The sequence below is a fragment of the Anguilla anguilla genome, chromosome 14, assembly GCF_013347855.1.
Source record: "Anguilla anguilla isolate fAngAng1 chromosome 14, fAngAng1.pri, whole genome shotgun sequence".
In the NCBI taxonomy this organism is placed as follows: domain Eukaryota; kingdom Metazoa; phylum Chordata; class Actinopteri; order Anguilliformes; family Anguillidae; genus Anguilla; species Anguilla anguilla.
The window spans coordinates 2,736,892-2,755,708 of NC_049214.1; the positions used below are offsets into that span (position 1 = coordinate 2,736,892).

Genomic DNA, 18,817 nt, shown 5'->3' on the forward strand with positions numbered 1-18,817 from the left:
CGTTAGCTGGCCATGTAGCTGGTTGAATGAACCTGTGTAGCCTAGTTTAGTAGTAGTTTTATGGCCTACTTTGAAGTCATGTCGCTGTCTGAATCATGAAACGATTTTATGTGGGGTTTACATGTGAAATGAGAGAATACATTTAGTCTAAATGAAATACAAATGAGTTTCCCACAAAGATTATACAACTGTAAAAGCACCATATAATTTATTGTTGTTTTATTAATTTTTGTTGGCAATTATTCCTTAGCAAGCAAGTGAACCTCCGCACAAAACCAAGCTGCCCACCACAAACTTTTTACAACGACCTGGTATCAACTGTCCTGCAATTGGCTAATTCCAAGATCAGATGTTGCTATTGGCTGTTGTAGCTAAATGTCCAATGGGGAGAATTATTGATTGTGGAACTGAAGTATTTGTCATGATGTAATCGGTTGGGGGGGGGATACCTGTGTGGGCATATGAAGTTATTTGTGGTTTCTGTCTGTTTACATGAGGTCAGAAAGTACAGTAGGCTACAGTAAGTTAATGTTCTTAAGGGTCGAGAGTCTGTGATCATTGTGGTTATTTCTGTAGGAAACTCTGAAGTGTCAAACTCTCTGTGCTGTAGGCTATAGGTATGGGGTATGCCACCCCACCAAGCCATAACATGGCCGGGTCAATACCTGGATAATGAGATACTCTCTGATGAATTAAACAACTCGACTATGACTGTTATGGAATCATGTCGAGTATAAGCACACACTGAATCAATCTAGGGTACAACCACAGCACCTGGGGGGTGAAGCCTGTGATCTCTGTTGCAATTCTGGGTTCCCTAAACATTATCCAACACTGTCGCCCACCAGCTAAATGAAACATTATTTAAGACTTGAAAAAGAAAATTCATCGTCATAAGATCATGGTTGCATGGTTACCTGAAGTGATGTATTTTTTGCGTACAATAAATCATTGGGCCGGCAGACTGGGCGACTTAATGTGAATTTAGAGGACATCTGAATCTGAAGTACATAATTGCAGAACTCAGAATTAGGTATATTGAAATTGTAATTTAGTGGTTTGGCTAAAAAAATGGTCCAATGCTTGCTAATGGTGACGTCCTAATACTGATTAATGAACACATGACATTCATCCACATCCTCCCCCAGCCCAGGAATTTTTAGTTTTTATACAGGTGAACTAAAAAACAAAAAAAATCAGCACTGGGAAGACACACGCACACGCAGACATGCGCACACACAAACACACACACAAACACGGCATAAAACCTAGATACCTGCGCTCAAGGACCAAAACAGGCCAGCGGCATGAACCGCGTACCCTTTGAATTTAGGTCAGCTAGACTTGAGTGGCCGGTGTCGGGTGAGCCGCTCGGAGTGGGAAAGAGCCTGCTGTCTTTGTGTAAGAATGGAGAAAAAACCCGCAGATCCGTTCAGTGGGGGTGGTGGGGGGGGGGGGGGGGGGAACGCACCCGTGTGTCCGTCCGGCTCCACGTGAACGGTCGCATTCATGTACGACCCGCGCCAGTGTGGATTACGGGCGGTCGCCTGGAGGCCGTCCAAGGGATCATCGTTAAATTACCGATACTTTCGGCACAATAGTCACCTAATATGCGGGGGATCAGTGCCACGCTAGCCACACCACCGTTTGTTAAGCGGCTATAATTAGGTCAGCTCTTAGCCGCGGCTAACAAGTTAGGCTCCAGATTTTTACTTGTTTCAGGCAGGGGGCGCTTAATTTTAATTCACTTTTTGTGTGCGCGAATTGCTACAGTACGTAGTAGGCCTACCGGTCTGTGAATTAGGCTAAATAAAACAATGATAGGCCTAACTAAAGTACCACTCTAGGCATATGTGTGTGTGTTCGTCTATGTGTATGGACATGTGTAGCCTTGGAGCGTGCATATGAAAGCACACATGTACCTCGCTAGTCTTCTGTGCATGTTTGTGTGTGTGTGTGTGTGTGTATGTCTATGTGTATGGACATGTGTAGCCTACGTATGTGCTTGTATATGAAAGCGCACATGTGTACATGCACGTGTTCGTGTACACGTGTGCACGCAAAAAGGGTGCGGTAACACAGAAGAACCCTCCGGTACATGTTGTGGGCTATAAGTGTGTACCTGGAGCTGCTCTGAGACTATGGAACTGCAGCCTGTAATGGGTGACTCATTGTTTACACTCACTGACGTCAGCAACCTGGATCTTCTGAGAGAAGGCACGAAAGAAAAAAAAAAAAGGAGAAAATGACGAGAGGGAACCGGGGGGCAGCTGCGCCTGCTCTGCTCTGCGCTGCGCTGCCCCGCCGCGTCTGTACAGTCGGGGGGCCGTATGTCGAACGTACCCCCTCTCCCCCCCCCGCCCCCGCCCCCGCCCCCGCCAGAGACGCTGGAGAGGGGAGCGCCATGATGCCGCGATGTGTTAGGGGCAAACAGCCTGAAAAAAGCCGACGACTCCTTTAAAGGTCCAGGAAACTGGACTCAAATTGTGGTTACAAATGATTGTCTTCTCAAGTATTTCTTTCAAGTTCTTAGCCCAGTTATAACCATTGTGTTTGGCCAAGGAGGAAAGCAAGCCAAATTTGGCACAGGCTTCTATAAAAATGTTTTTTTTTGTTGTTGTTGCAAGAATCATTTTAATTCTAATGAAAATCTAAGCTGCTCTTTTACTGAGAAAAGGTTTATGTTGTAAATACACCGTGCACACAGATGCAAATTCCCCTTTTTTTTAACCCAATTCATCCTGTTGGGCAACACATTTGTATATGGTTCCCACACTCAGTTCTCGGTTCTTTTACACTCCTGCCTATTGTGCACACATTGGTAATAGATATGGCCAGAACATTTATCCTGCATCTGTTAGCCTTGGTCCCATTGTACCGACTGGGTCAGCGTGTTAGCATTGGTCACATTATACCCAAAGGGTCAGTGTGTTAGCATTGGTCACATTGTACCCAAAGGGTCAGTGTGTTAGCATTGGTCCCATTGTACCCAAAGGGTGAGTGTGTTAGCCTTGGTCACATTGTACCCAAAGGGTCAGTGTGTTAGCACTGTGACACACTGCTGGCAAACCTCATCAGCAGAAATGTACCTTCATCAAAGGTCCATGTATGTGAACCCTGCTTTGTGTTGTCCTTTACATTACATTACATTTGTTTGGCAGACACTTTTATCCAAAGCGACGTACAAAAAGTGCATTTCGTGGTCATAGACAACTACTAAACACAGGTTCAGTAAGATACAATACTTATACATTTGTCTGGTGCTAAAAAAGTAATCTGCATCTGCAGAAAGCTGCACTCTGTTAATTGCTTTGCTGCGTCAAGACATTCTCACTGCAAAGTTTCGCCGTGGAAACAGTTGGGAAGGTAAAGGTTGGATTTGATTCGTTTTTTGTTTCTTTTTTCATAAAAAAACTCAACTCTCTTCTGATCTCTTCATCTCGTCTTCCTCAGTCTCTCAACGGCATTCTCAATCATGTACTGTAATTGGGGTTTAGCTCTGTCATTGGGTATTTGTTGTCATGGCGATGCAAATCCCCACCATCGGAGTCTGTGTCCTTCTTAGCCTGCGATGGTGCTGGGAATGGGGGGGGGACACATACACACAATGTTTTCCTGTTCTTAATGGCTCCAGATGTATCAAACAGTGTCTACGGTAGTTAGGGAATTAACCGGTTTGGTGACGTTTTAAAGTTTTTAAGACGGGCCCATATCATTTGCCCCATTCTCTGTAATCAAAACTGAATACATAAATGCATACCCAGATGATGGACAGATTTACCTGCAGCAAAAATCCAGCAGTCTAGTAGTTGTTGTCATTGGCACATGCACACAGGCATTTTTAGGTATCAATCACAAAGCTATTCTAGTTTTTGATTGTGGCTGCATTGAGGTACAACTTCAAGATTACAATGGTTATTACAGCCAGGGCAAAATTTATGCTTTTAGTTTGTGTGTGTGTGTGTGTGTGTGTGTGTCTGTCTGTGAGTAAAATCCTCTAATTTGTTCAGGATATACACTGAGTGCTTGAAAAAGTTCTAACATTAACATGAGAAATGGTTAACATTCAATCTTAACAATTTAATTAAATGTTTGACATGAGGTGAAAATCAGTGATATTCAACTCATTAAACCTTTTTTTTTTTTCCAGACCATTTTCAATAATACAAAAATGAAATCTGACTAGAGACATACTGTACGGGGGAAGGGGGGGGGGGGGGGGGAGGACTTAAAGAGCTGAACATTGGTTGAAATATGACATTGTTCATTCCCCGCAAGGCAATTAGCACTTGAGTTTGCCTCGTGCCAAAAATAACACCCAGCTCCCTCTCTCTCCCTTCTCCCACATGCTCTTCTGCACTATTTTAAAATTAAGGCCACCAAGGAATTTCAGCAGCAAATCTGTACACAATGCAAGGTTGCCTAGTGCATGCTGGGGGTCAAGCCCGCTTTTAAGGGTCGTTATATCTAATAATATGGCTGTGCATAGCTCTGATAATCACTCTCCAGTTCAGACAGTCCAAAGTCGACCGATTAGTTCCAGTTTGATTTATAATTCCACGTCCAGTTCAGTGCCTTGTCTGTCAATTAATTTACGTTTCCCCCGAACCAATTGTCTAAACTCAGTACCAATTGCAAATAAGTTCTACAATTCAAACAATTCTAAATTCAGTATTCTCTCCCCACAATAATTGTTTCAATTTTAATTATTTGACAAATCGCTTGTTTTATGCTATGCATCTAATTCTTCTACCATGAATCAATAAATAAAGAAATAAATAAATAAGCCAGTGATATCATTTCTGGGATGATAAAAATATTTTTACAAAAATAATTAAATAATAATAAATGACCCCCCCCCCCCCCCCCCAAAAAAAAGCCAACACAGGCCAAATGAATCTCTGGTTCCACTGAACTACTGAACTGAGCTTTTCAATTGCTGTGAAATTCCAGGTTTCTCTGTAAGTTTGTGGTTATGTGCATGTTTCGACAGAGCTGCCGATCATGGCCGTTCATAAAAACATGACTGCCAGAGCGGTGAGCTTTGCGACAGTAACGTGACCCTGGCGGGCCAGGAATGACGGTCCCGGGGTGAAGGAGACCCTCTGTTCTCACCGAAAACAGCGGGAACAGCAGCTGCAGGTCAGGCTTACTGTACATACGGGCTAGGAGCCAACGGGCCAGGCTTACTGTACCTACGGGCTAGGAGCCAACAGGCCAGGCTTAGGACTGAGGATATATACACAAACACACACGCATACACACACTCACACACATGCGCGCATACACATACACACACATACACACACAAACACACACATACATATACACACACACAGATGTCAGAAAACGGCAAAAAAAAAAAAAAAAAAGTGAGTTCCCAAATTTTTTTCTGTGGGCTCCTTGTCAGTAACCTTATAATCAATGAGCAAATGACTTGTACTGACTCCTGTACTGGATATGGGAGTTTTGACATTTGCATCTCCAAAGTGGGTGAACTGCAGGAATTTTCAACTGTAAATATGAACACCACCCCCCCCCCCCCACCCCCCAGAATAAAAGAAAGACATTCACTAGTGAAGCAAACTAGCATGCTTCACCACCCACCAAGCCTCTGAGTCAGAACCAAAATCTGAACAAACAGTTTTGACCAGGCAGAGGAAACCAGCTATTTTTTATTCTATAGGCAAACTGTGCATTCAGATTTAATCATCTAAAAATCGATAAGTTTCTCAGTGCAATTGCACACTTCACCTTTACAGACATGAGAAGATTAAGAATCGTAAGGAATAGAGACAGCATGCGCTGAACTGGTGAAACCACACAGGACACAGAAACGTGTTATTAAAACGACAGATGACCCTCAAATGTGTTATCATCATTAGTAAAAGTACGCCGTATATTATACTAGCTGACACTTATCCAGATGCAGGCAGACTGAAAAGTGTTGGATCTGGCATCTACTTACACAAGTGGAAGTAGTGGCCTAACTTAAAAAGAGTCCTTTCTAAGTTAGGCCACTTCCTGAACGGGTGCAGCGGGCACATTGGCCCCACCGGGAACCGAAAGCCTGTGATTTTTGGGTTCCTATCACAGGTCCTTTAACCACTGCACTGCGCCACTGCAGAATAGCATTCAGGTAATAAACTAGAGATTGATTACTGCACCGATGCACTGTAAGCAGTTTTCCAGTTTTTTGGAGCAGAATTCGCAGGCGGCTTCGAAGCCACAAGGAAACAAACTGGCCAGTCAGTGCTCCTCAGACTGCTCGCTGCAGCAGTTCTGTGCCCGCGGTTTTGAACAGTGTCATCATCTTTTTATCAAATGCATTTATTCTTTCTTCTTTCTCGGTGAATTAAGCTCCTGTGCTCCCATAAGTGGAGAAAACAAGAAAACTTGAAAAGAACAATGGTCAGAGATGATGCAGATCAAGCAGGCTCAGATCAAAGAAGAACAGAAAGAAAAAAAACACCTCAAACTTCAATAATAATACATTGGATCCAGATGTTTACCTTCTGCCAACAGAAAAAAGATGAACACCGGAATGAACATTATAATAGCATAAAATCCTGCGTTTCTGTTTCAATTCACAAGACTAACTGCAGGAGATGCTGCTAGTAAAGGAAAATGCCCTCCAACATCAAACATCAAACATCTGCAATTCAGCGATCAGGAGACCAAGTGGGCTGAGGGCATGTGCCAATTCAACAGGAAGAGCTCACAGTTACCTACATAAACCCCCATAAATGAGTGTTTTATTAGTGTACACACACACACACACAGACAGACAGACAGACAGACATGCACAAGACAGACACACAGACACAAACACACACACATCCACACACAGACAGACAAACAGCATATAACATAATAATTGCAAATTGGAAAATTCACAGCTTAATACAACTGAATTGCACTGCAGTGCAACATATCAGCACTGGCTTTGGGTCATCCTGTCTGGGGTAAGGTGAATTTGGGGCACCCTGTCTTGGGTAACCAGGATTCGGGGCACCCTGTCTTGGATCCTGGGTACGCTGGCTGTGCGGCACCCTGTCTGGGGAAAGCTGGATTTGCAGCACAGCGAATGGTTAATGGTTAATGACTCACACCAGCAGGCAATAAAACAGAGCTGAGAAGTTCCTGAGAGGAACGTGAATAAAAGGAGAGCTATTTCCTGCTTCCTGTGTTTACAAGATAACAGGATAAGTATTACATCACTTAGTTAATCATTCCCATAATTCCACGGCATTGGGCACCCCTCTCCCCCACCCCCAGGCCCCAGGGCAGTGCTTTTCCTGGCTAATTATGTGTAGCACAGTCCTAGGCTAGCCGCACCCCCCCCCCCCCAAAGAAACACACTTCCCCAAACACACTGTATCATAGGCAACCTTGAGCCACACAAAATAACGTCCCATTTTTTAAAAAATTTTAAATTTTAAAACAAGGGGCCATCTTAACCCAACTGCACACAAGATTGAGAATACAACATAAACAAACAAACAAGAAAAAAAGTCCTCTGGCATGTTCCTTTAATGTGTAATGGCTTAACCGCTTCCTTTCGAGCCCTCTGGAGCAGCAGCGTGGTGAAAAGCTGTGTTTATCATGTGGAATCTAGCATGTGGAAACACAGAGAGCACAGGTCAAGTGCCTCAAGGCGTTCACTGTTAAAAAAATAAATAAATAAATAAAACTTTCTATTGGTCTGTTTTCTTTGTTTCAACTTTTTCGGGACCCATCCGAAATCAAAGTTCCTCGACTTTTCGAGAACTTTAATCGAGCCGATTCCCTAAGCCCACCCACAATGCTTAGTGTGACTCAGCTAAAAAAAAATGAAATCCCCACGCACACTCCCAACCCCCCAGCCCAATCCGAGACTCACTCAGTTTGTGACATTCCTCTGTTGCTGCTGTGACACAGGCTCGATTTGTATGCAAATAAACGTACGGAACTGAGTGCACTTAAAAGGTGTTTTTATTGCAGGATAGCAATCCAAAATAATCGCCTCCGCGTGGATCAAGTGCAATCCGGAAAGATAACGTGGGAAATGTTATAATCTCCTACACCACAGTCACAGTAATAGACTGCCCTCATTATGCTAATTGCATCTCACATTTTTAAAAAATTATAAACCAAAGGAGAAATGCTTTTGGAATAAACAGAGAGACCCAGGAGAAATCACCGATCATTTTAATTCATCAGTGATTCCACAGACCATTATGACCAACGTCTGAAAGTGAATACAGTACATTTGGCTTGAATGTCAATGTTTCCAGGTTTGTACATTTCCAGCTCTTCGCTGGCTGCCAAGCACTGCAATGCACTGCATCAATGCGCAAGATAAATGTCATTCTCAAAGAAAAGTCACACACAAGAAGCACGTATACCAGGTCTGCTTCCATCCCAGCCGCATGGATTATATATTAAAGAAATAATATTGGCATATTAATCCAGACTCAAAACAAATGTGAATGTTCAAAATAATACACAAGGCCTTCAAAAGAAACGCTAGAATTTACACCAGAAACCGGATTATAAGAATGCTGATCAGCAGAGACAGTTTTTTTATTTATTTTTTATTAGTCTTCTTCACTCATTGACATAAACTGGGTTTAACCGAAGGGAGCTTTGAGTGTTGCTACACAGCGCCAAAAACCACTTTGAAATGAAGCGATTCACATTAAACTCAGCGAGACTAATGAACAGAGGCTTCAGGAGGAAGCCAAGCGCTGCACTGCAAAGGTACTCGTTCGCTCTTACGGAGGAACCCCAATCACTGAGCTAAGTGGGTTAGGTCTCATCAACGTTAAACAAAACGCATGCAGGCGTTATGTGGTTTCGCTTTCCTACACGGATCTGGGATACCTCGTTTCGGTAACCCGCAGAACGCATCGCATTAAGTATTTTTAAAAAAAAACAATTAAAAAAAACGGAAGAGTAGCATAAAAACGCGGTATTCGAAGTTTAGCACACTTATTCAGTCGAGACCGTTTTCCACCCTTAATGAATGCCACTGTGACAAATTATACACAACAACAATCTCATTGATGGAACAGTCCAGCGCTGGTAATTCCCTCCGGAAAATACCTACTGTGTGGAGTGCAGTGCGACAGCCGTGTTTGTAAATGGTTGCTAATGCTAAATTTTAAACAGAATTTAGTTTCTAATCTTTTTTGTGCCGTTTTGGCCGCCGTGACTCACAGGTTAAGTTGAGTAAAACCCATAGAATTTGCGGCACCCAGCCGACAAAGAGTTTATGTCGCCGTCGCTTATCTTTAAGTCTGTACGCACAAACACTGGAATGAGTAGGACAGGAAGTGGCAGCAGTCACATTTCAGACAGTTTGTCCTAAACATCGTAGTTTAAACTGTGCAGACTGTGTGACCATTCACTCCCCATTACTAAGCTCAAGACCTCTACTCCACTGGTTCTCAAACTTTCTAAATATCGAGACTGAAATTATAAATTTAGTACCACTCAGGGTACAACTGTCAAATGCACGTACTAGCAAAGCTTGGTGGACTACAGACTCATTCCGGGACCTACCTCATACACTCCCGCGTCCCACTTTGAGTCCTGGCCTACAGTTTTAAGAAACACTGCTCTAGTGATCTGATTTTGGAAGCAGATATCTCCTATTAGACACCTAAACAAGAGCGGGAGTCGACCTCTGAAAACACATTCTCTCTCGCGCGCACAGTAGCCGTTGTTTGATCTTGGTTCGTGTTTTCGTGTGTACAAACACTTGTAGTGCAACTACACGACACTGAATCTGAATCACGACATGCTGAGGTGGATGGGACAATACTTTATTGTTACAGATCTATAATCATTTTTTTCCCCATTGGAAATCAACATCATCTTCTAAAAATACAGTTAAAGTCCAAGTGCCTCTCTTTGGAAATTAGTAAGCAAAATATTTTTTTCGTGTCATAACGTACAGTTATGGTGAAGCCTACGAAGTAGTATATCCCCGTGCCAGTGTTAATATCCTGTTCTAATTAAAGAGGGGATATTCATTCCGGTTTTACCTGGATTAACACAAGCATACTCGATTACATCGACATGGTCCGACACGATAAACAAAAGGCTCGGTCCGTGGTGCTAACATACAGTGTATACAGTACTGCTGGATAAGTATGCATCACAAAGAAGAAATTAACCGGAAGTGAAACCAACTTATGCTTCGCAGACAAAAGAGGAAATTAACTGCTACACAGACAAAGACAAAAAAACGAACTGCATCATCACAGACGGAGAAGGCGGCAAACTTATGAGACAATAAAACTTTTCAAACCATGCAACGGGGCTCTTCGGATACGGTACGCCGAGGACAAGCTGGGTTTAAACATTCCCAAATCCGACCCTCTCTGGGCCCGGAACGCTTTTACTGTCCGTTCTCACGCCACCCAAAAAACCCGCCAGGGACCGCTCATGGAAAGATGGCGGATGCGACCGCCATTTTGACCCGAACAGCTTCTTTTACAAACAAAAACACACACACACACACAACTGCCCCACCTGGGGCTTTTTCAGCTCACCGGCAGTCCAACCTGCCCCTGGTGACGGGCCCTAATTCAGTTTAAATCATTTTTTACTTTCGTGTTACGAAATCAGAGAGAAGCTGTGAAATTAAAAACTTGAAGGCAGCAGCTGTTTCTGATCGGCCAATGAATCTACTCTCCCTTGAATCGCGGAGGCCTCTTCTCCTTGAACGCTGTGAGACCCTCGATTCTGTCTTTTGTTGGTATCACCTAGGAGACAACGGTAATGCGTCAATCAAAAAAAAAAGAAAAAGATGCAGAGCTTTTTTCTCTTTTTAACACCCCCCCGCTAACTACATTACCAGTCTCAGCTTGAAATGTTGCTCATTGAACACACAATGCATTTCACAGAAAGCATCAGATTCCAGGTATTCTAATCTTTAAAAAATGAGCTAATTTGACATCCAGGAACAAGAACAGCTCATGGCCTTTGATTCATGAGTTTTAAGGGGGGGTTGGGGGGTTGGGGGGGTTAAGGGGGCTAAGAGTAATTGGAAAAACACCCATCGTCTTAGCATCATGAGCATAAACACACAGGACTGAATAACAGGACGAGAAAAGCAATACACACATAATACCTGAATGCTGTACTTTGTAAAAACATTTTTCAATAGTTTAAAAAAATGAAATAAAATAATTTATGTCGTAAAGGATGGCCAAACCGAGCCTTATCCATTACTTTTGACCAATACAACAAGACATTATGTACAGCGATGGGGTGCACACTTGTTTACATACTGGGATGTACCTGGGCATAACAGGCCTCTTCAATGGCTAAACCTGTAGCTAAATCCACCTGAAACACAAAAGAATAGACAGTTAAATAGGAACAATTGTCATTTTACTATGTTTAAAAGCATCTGTTAACTGCTGTTGAAGGGACACACTACAGCGTTGTTCTTCAGGTAACCAGAATGAGAGATTGGCACTGTGTTCAGAGACCAGTACGAAACCGGGCGCGGCGTCCAGAATTTTAAAGATCTGTGCGCTGATACGTCCTGGACTGGATCTTTGCTCTGCGAACCGAAGGTTTGAGCTCTAGCTTCGGCTCTGGGAAAAATAAATAAAAAAATTAAAAATCCACATCTCTCACCGCGACGAGCGGCGAGTCTCATATCCATGACAACGAAGAAGGGCCAGCAACGCACCCGAGTAAGCGAGTTACCCTGGCATTTAACAGATCTAGAAATATCCAGTGACGCTGAAACTCGTGTGTTGGGGGGGGGGGGGGGGGGGGTGGGGGGGGGGGGAAGAAAACAACCTTGTTTTGAAGCTTTGAGGCTTTGAGTTTGAGTTTAAAAAAAAAATTAAAGGACCCAAAGGCTCACTAAAAAAAAACCCCACAAACACGTTAATAACAGTGTTATTACCTCAAAAAAAACTATAATTTAAATATTGTTATTATTTATGTATTTACTTAACTGGCAGAAAGCCCCAGCAAGGAATTTCTACATACACTGTTGTTACTACTGTTCACCTCAGCCCAGACACCGTTGGCTCTTCAAACAGTTAAACAGTGAGGTTAAACAGGCTCTCAAACAGGCCCTACCATCAGTTACCTTACTTTCGTTTCGATCCGTCCGTACAGTGAGAAAGCCACTGAAAGTTACAGCCTTGTGTGGGATGTGAAAGTCCGTGAGCTGAACACACAGCCATTACTCTGCGTTCACCTGGTCGGCAGCCATAATCATCAGAAGAGGGAGAAGCGAACTGCATTGTCGCTAAAGTTCCCCAGATTTACCTTGTGGTCAGGTACTTCACTTTGAAAGGCACCTGGATCAAATCTTACCGTTTAAATACAATACAAAAATAATCCATTGCAGTACATAATTTGTGTTTATTAACACAATTTGTGTTAAAATTAACTGTTTATAAAAACTTAGGAAATCCACACGACTCACACAGGGGCTACGTTCTAGAAGTCCCAGCTCAGGGGAAACCCACGAAACACTGCACTGTTCAGACACTATACGACACCAACACCCATTACCGGGGGGACCTCTTTCTTAAAAATGACGAACTGCTTGCTCCTAATACTACTGGCAGCAGCACCTGGCAGCAGCCCGACCAGGACGGGATTTAATAGCCAGACTGCAGAGCGGGTCTCGATGCTGGAACCGTGCCTCAAAAACACGAGGCACTTGGCAGCCGCCCCCCCCCCCCACCCCGTCCCCCCCCCATCCACTCCCCCCGTCTTTCTTAATAATCCTTAATTAACTGCGCAGGAGGACAGAGGTTTTGGGGGTGGAGTTTCGGTTCCCCGGACTGAGCCGTTCTTAGTTCACAGACCCACACATCACACACAACTCCGGGGGGGGGGGGGGGGGGGGGGGGGGTGAATAAAATCCAACGGGCTCCCGCTAACCCGCTAGCATATCGCTCGACTGGGGGAGGGAAAGCTCAGCACTCCGGCTGAGATGATTGGCTGAATCGGAAAGGTTGATTGCCGGGGGCGACTCCAATCAAAACTCAGCATGGTGGTAAGGCCCCCATTAATAGCCCAGGCTCAGAAAGCACACGTGCACGGTGGGATTCTGTTCCAGAGCGATGTGCGGCGAGTGAGTACTGATATCTGCTGAGGACGTGAAGGACTTACCTCAATCCCCTGGTTGATGGCGAGCTTGGCCATTCGGATTGCAATGGGCCCCTGCAGTCAGTTTAAAAAAAGAAAAGAAAAGAAAAAAGAAACAAACAGCGTGAGTAAACCTGAGAGGTGTTTGTACGCGCACGTCATGCATGTTTATGAGAAGAGACCCGGACCTTCCAGAAAGCCCCCTACCCCCCCCCAGGCCTAAAACAAACATTTCCAGAGAGCCCCCTACCCCCCCCCCCCCCAGGGCTAAAACAAACCCTTCCAGAGAGTCTCCCCCCCAGGGCTAAAACAAACCCTTCCAAGAGCCCCCCCCCAAGGACTAAAACAAACCCTTCCAGAGAGGCCCCCCCAGGGCTAAAATAAACCCTTCCAAGAGCCCCCCCCAAGGACTAAAACAAACCCTTCCAAGAGCCCCCCCCAAGGACTAAAACAAACCCTTCCAGAGAGGCCCCCCCAGAGCTAAAATAAACCCTTCCAAGAGCCCCCCCCCAGGGCTAAAACAAACCTCCGTGTGCTCGGTCACACCACAGGAAGTGAGGCAGGGATTCCCTCACACCGAGATTAATTTTGACGATGTGCCCCGAACCTGAACACGCCAACGGCGACCGCGACCAGGAGTCCCTCAGAACACCGCGTTACAGGTCATCCTGACAGGTAACTCCGACAGGTACGCACATAACAGAGCGTAACTCTGACAGGTATGCACATAACAGAGTTTTGGATGCTCTTTCAAGGTGCATCATTTCTGAATATTTAACAATTCACAACTGCTCCAGTATTTCACTAATCAGTAGCCTTTTTTTTTTTTTTGCACAGACAAAGACTAGCTTTTTAAACAGCAATGTACCTCTGATGCAAAAAATAAATAAAAATTTAAAAATGAACAGACATAATTAATATATATTTTTAAACGTTAACACGTCATCGTCCGAAGTGCAGGAGATGTTTATTCACACACACACACACACACCAGGAAATACACCGTAACAACCCTGTTTCCCAGCAATTCGCACTAATCCGGTAATCTTCAGCAATGGCCTGCATCACGCAAGAGTACTGCAGAAAGAGTGAAGGCGCATTAGGAATGCAATGAAGCAACAACAGGCCAAATCCAAACAGAAGAGTGTAAGCTATGCCTTAAGATCCTCATGACTTCACACGCATTTATCATACCCCAAATAGAGGTGTAAGCTGTGCCTTGAGATCCTTTAGGGCTTCACACGCACTTATCACACACACTGATACGGTATCAGAACGAAACGCCAAACGATGACTGGCTTCAGTTGTGCAATACAGGTACGGCACTTTGCCTTGTCTTTAGAAGAGGCCGAACCATAAAGGAAGTGGAAAAGTAGACATGGCAATACAACAAAAACAAAACAAAAAAAAAAGTATATAAATTTGGCCCCCAATGCAGGGTTACTAAACATGTCAATTTCCCGGCCCCCTTATAATCTGCGACTGAAGCCAGGTTGGTGCGCGAGCCCCTCTGCCGATTTGGGGGAGCGTAGACGTTCACGGGTCCCCTCCGATAAGCACGGTGTCACCAGCTGCTTCTTTTCACACCGCAGACTACAGCCAAGCTCTCGCAGAGCGGAGTCAGAGGAAGACCTTTCATGTGCTGCTTTTACATGCAGCCCACAAGCGCTCGTTTCGACCAGCAGGGGTCGCTAGACAGCGATGAAACACAGACCCCCCGAGCCGAATGAACCCACCCCATACCCTGGGCCACCCTAGGGAGCAACCGTCCACAGTTGGCAGTGGCGCAGTCTGGACTCAATCCGAGACCAAGGGCTATGGGGCACTGTGTGGTGCCTTAACCAACTGAGGTACCCAGCAGCCCACACTGCTATTGTTTATTTCCATAATCTTTCCCACGCAACTGTTCCCATTTTCAGTGTGACTAAAAGCTTTTCCCCACCGTCAAAAAAGATAGGGGGAAAAACACTGATGTCACCCAGTAACGTGAAACAAACTCAGATAAATTTTTTTTCGGACTTCTTTTAGTCAAGTTGTTTTTCTAGGTCAGCCTCGCTGTGGTGACCGTGGCTATTTTGAGAAAGAGCAGCCAGACATGCACAGGACTGGCATATGGGTGGAGTGGGGGGGGGGGGGGGGCAGGCGGGGGGGGGGGGGGGGGGGGGGGGGGGGGGGGGGGTTAGGATGATTCAAAGGGGCCCTGACTGACAGTGACCTTCAAAGAATTGTGCTGTACTGTAATTGTACAGGAAGCCCAACCGTCGTGAGGTCTCTTCACTGGGCCCAAAAATCCCTGGTGGTGCACCCTCAGCCACCGCACCCCCGCTATCCCAGAAGCCCCGGCCACAAGTCAACCAGACGAGGGCGCCGTCGTGCGCTGGGACGAGGACCAACCCAGCGGCGGTATCCCTCCCTCCCAGGGAAACACTGCAGCCAATCACGCGTCGCACAGTAGGACTGCAGCCAATCACGTGTCGGACGGTACGGCTGCAGCCAATCACGTGTCGGACGGTATGGCTGCAGCCAATCACGTGCCACCCTGCAGGGCTGCAATTCTTTTACGAAACACTCGAGCCCTGCCCATTTCCCACCATGGTCTGAAGACGCATCTCTTCAGACTGTACCTGGACGAACTCTATCACTACTCTGCAGGGCACTCCCAATCTAAGATCACTCTTATCACCTGTATCCGTCTATCTTGCTCCTCTAGCACTATCATGTTACACTTGTATCTCAATCCAGCACTTATATTGCCCTTGTATCTTTATCTTAATGTTGTAGCTCGTCATCATGCCTCATTCTAGTTTGACTTACCATAACTTTCTGACCTAGCCTATGCTTACTGTGTGAACTGGACTGGATGTTCTTGGCTATGAATAACTGTTACATAATGAGTATTGTACTTTATTGGACCAGTGTTTTGTAGTGGTTCCAATGACCTTCAGTATGCACTCATTGTACGTTGCTTTGGACAAAAGGGTCTGCCAAATAAATCTCATGTAATGTAATGCAGCCAATCACGTACTGCCGTGCAGGGCTGCCGGCCAATCACGCGCTGTCCTGAGGGCTGCCAGCCACAGTCACCTTTGGCATAGTCAGGGTTCAATAACTAATAGGCCGTAAGTTGCATCCACACAGATGAGCTGTATCCTAATGGGATGCCACTTGCTGTCACACATATTGGTTCAAAGAGCACACACACATACACCCCTAACTTTACTCTGAGCCCTTAACATGAAGCCAGACTCAGAGGTGCTATTCAACCAACAGTACTCGTATAGGAGTCTGTCCTTAACGCTGACTCTTATCTTTATCTCTTCATTCAGTATACACGCTTGCCAAATTCACGACGAACTCCAGCACAAAGGACAACAGAACTGTTCAGGAGTGAAGAGAATAAAGGCCGTTTGAGGCTCAGGACAAATGGCGGACACACACAGAGTCGCCAAACGGTTCACCTCCCCCCCCGGCTCCCCCCGCCCCGATCCCCGGCGTCACCTGAGGGAGGAATTCGCGGGCGAGGTCCAGGGCTCGCCTGTACGCCCCGTCCCCGCTCTTGTTCTGCTCCACGGCGTGGCTGACCAGGCCCAGGGTCTGAGCCTCCGCCCCGTCCAGCACCCGGGCGGCGAAAATCAGCTCCTTGGCCAGGGACACGCCGACGGCCCGGGGCAGACGCTGGGTACCCCCTGAGGGGAGAGGCGGGGGAGACAGGAAGAGGAGCCATCAGAACACCGTTAAAAAACATCTCCCACAATGCAACAGTGCAGGAGCGGCCCGGCACGCTGATCCCATGTTTTATAGCACATCCGGTCCAACCGTCCAAACAAAAAAAAAACATTTTTTAAAAAACAATCTCTAGGGGCTGAAAGGGAGGAGGGGGGGGGGTAGATGCAATCTAAGGGTAAAAATGGCCAACAGAGGGAAACACACGGCTGATCCAAAAGCAGCTAAAAAGACGGGACTCAATGGGCTTTTATCTCTCTCACACACACACAGGTTCCGGCCGGGGTTTTTGAACGCCATTCAATGCGGAATGAATACAGCCGCGCTGATTCGGCACGCCCGCGCGGGCAGCCGGCGCTCAGAATCACGCGCATGACTCACGCAGACCGATATGAAAATGAAAAAATATGCAATGACGTCACAGAGAGCGTTATTAGCCGCTTGCTTAGGCTACCGACATTACAAGACGCTACGAAACTGATTGTGATAAACAAAAAAAAAAAAGGCTGAAAAACAGAAAATGTAATATTTGGCCTAATTGGGTTGAGATGGCAGGTATGCTTGGTGGGGCGGCATGCCCCATACTTATACAGCACCGAGGGTTTGGCACTTTTCAGGGTTCCCCCACAGAAATAACCACAATGACCACAGACTCTCAACCCTTCAAGAACATTAACTTCCGTACCTCCTGACCTCATGTAAGCAGACAGAATTCACTTCACAGGTCCACACAATAAAGCCCCAAATTTAGGGGACTTTCCTTGGCCTCATTTTGACATCAATACTCTTAATGGCAGGCCTAGATTTAGAAAGTTTTATTTAAAGGCTTAAATGCTTCGTATGCTTAACTTATATGCATTTTGGTACATTGAAAACATGTTTGTCCCCCCCCCCCCCCCCCCCCAAATTCCCTGCAGCTTACTCGCTACGTTCCTTATTTTTACAGGCTGCATTTTTCTCACAAACATCAATCACATGTACGAAATAAACGTAGGCGCACGGAAAACAAGATCGTGTCCCAGCGGAGAGAGAGAGAGAAAGAAAAAAAAGAAGACCTATCGGAGACCCTGGTGGGGAGAGAAAATGATTTTCACATCGCCCCTCACTGTGATCCTGGAAAGAGCGCTCGGTCCCGTTTAATTCGGTGAATAAACCCCCCGTTCCAGAGCGGAGATTTACATCGGCGACGTGTGGAGACCACTCCGGGGCGACGGCCGGACGTATTTCGCTGCCCGCTGTGGGCTCCAGCGTCATCAAACACCTCGACGCTGTGGACCGAATTAGCGTCTGGCAGCGGCGGCGGTGCGCGGGACGCTGGCGCGGAGGCACGACGGAGGAGCCGTTCGCCCCCCCCCCCCCCCCCCCCCGTCGAAAATCTCATCTCCCCCCCCCCCCCCACGCGTCTGGTAACGCGTGCGTCTATTTATGCATCATAACGAATCCCCCTCCTTCTCCTAACACTTCACCCCCCCCCCCCCCCGACACCCAAAACGCTGTCAGGTCCCGTCGGCTCTAACAAACGACCCGCTTGCGTCTGTGGGAAGTGTCGTGGAGACCGATGAAGTCGGCTACGCTTTAAAATCAAACTTCACTCAAATTGCCGCTCTCTTTTTTCTTTTTCAAATAAAAAAAGTTAAAAACATATTTTTCCTGACGTGCAACACAGAAAGAGGACTAGTCATTTTCACAGCACCTCTTTGAAATGGGGTTCATCTGAATTTTTTTGAAAAAAAAAATTACCACCAAAAATGACGATAGCCAGGGATGCAGAAGAAGCTTATCTAATGCTGGACACTGTTGTTGACCAGAAATGCAGGGTTAACACAGACAGGGCGACAGACGAGGAACGCGTGAGGAAACATAATTACAGACACGTCTCACAGCTGAGCAAACCGACCGTCCCGCAAATCTGCTGGGAAAATTCAGGGCAAGACGGTTCACTTTCAGGGCCTTGGTCAGGGGCCACTTTCGGCAGTTT

The 18,817-nt window shown here is 45.9% G+C and overlaps 1 protein-coding gene across 1 annotated transcript in view; it reads right to left on the bottom strand.

Moving 5' to 3' along the window:
• Positions 1 to 8,172: 8,172 nt before the first annotated feature.
• Positions 8,173 to 18,817, bottom strand: part of auh (AU RNA binding protein/enoyl-CoA hydratase) — a 46,592-nt gene continuing 35,947 nt past the window's right edge. Inside the window, exons 7-10 of the mRNA XM_035391748.1 lie at positions 16,615 to 16,802; positions 13,141 to 13,191; positions 11,293 to 11,340; positions 8,173 to 10,754 (exon numbers count right to left, since the gene is read on the bottom strand). Of these exons, the coding sequence (XP_035247639.1) occupies positions 10,677 to 10,754; positions 11,293 to 11,340; positions 13,141 to 13,191; positions 16,615 to 16,802 (365 nt within the window). The 3' untranslated portion in view covers positions 8,173 to 10,676. The remainder of the gene's footprint in view (positions 10,755 to 11,292; positions 11,341 to 13,140; positions 13,192 to 16,614; positions 16,803 to 18,817) is intronic.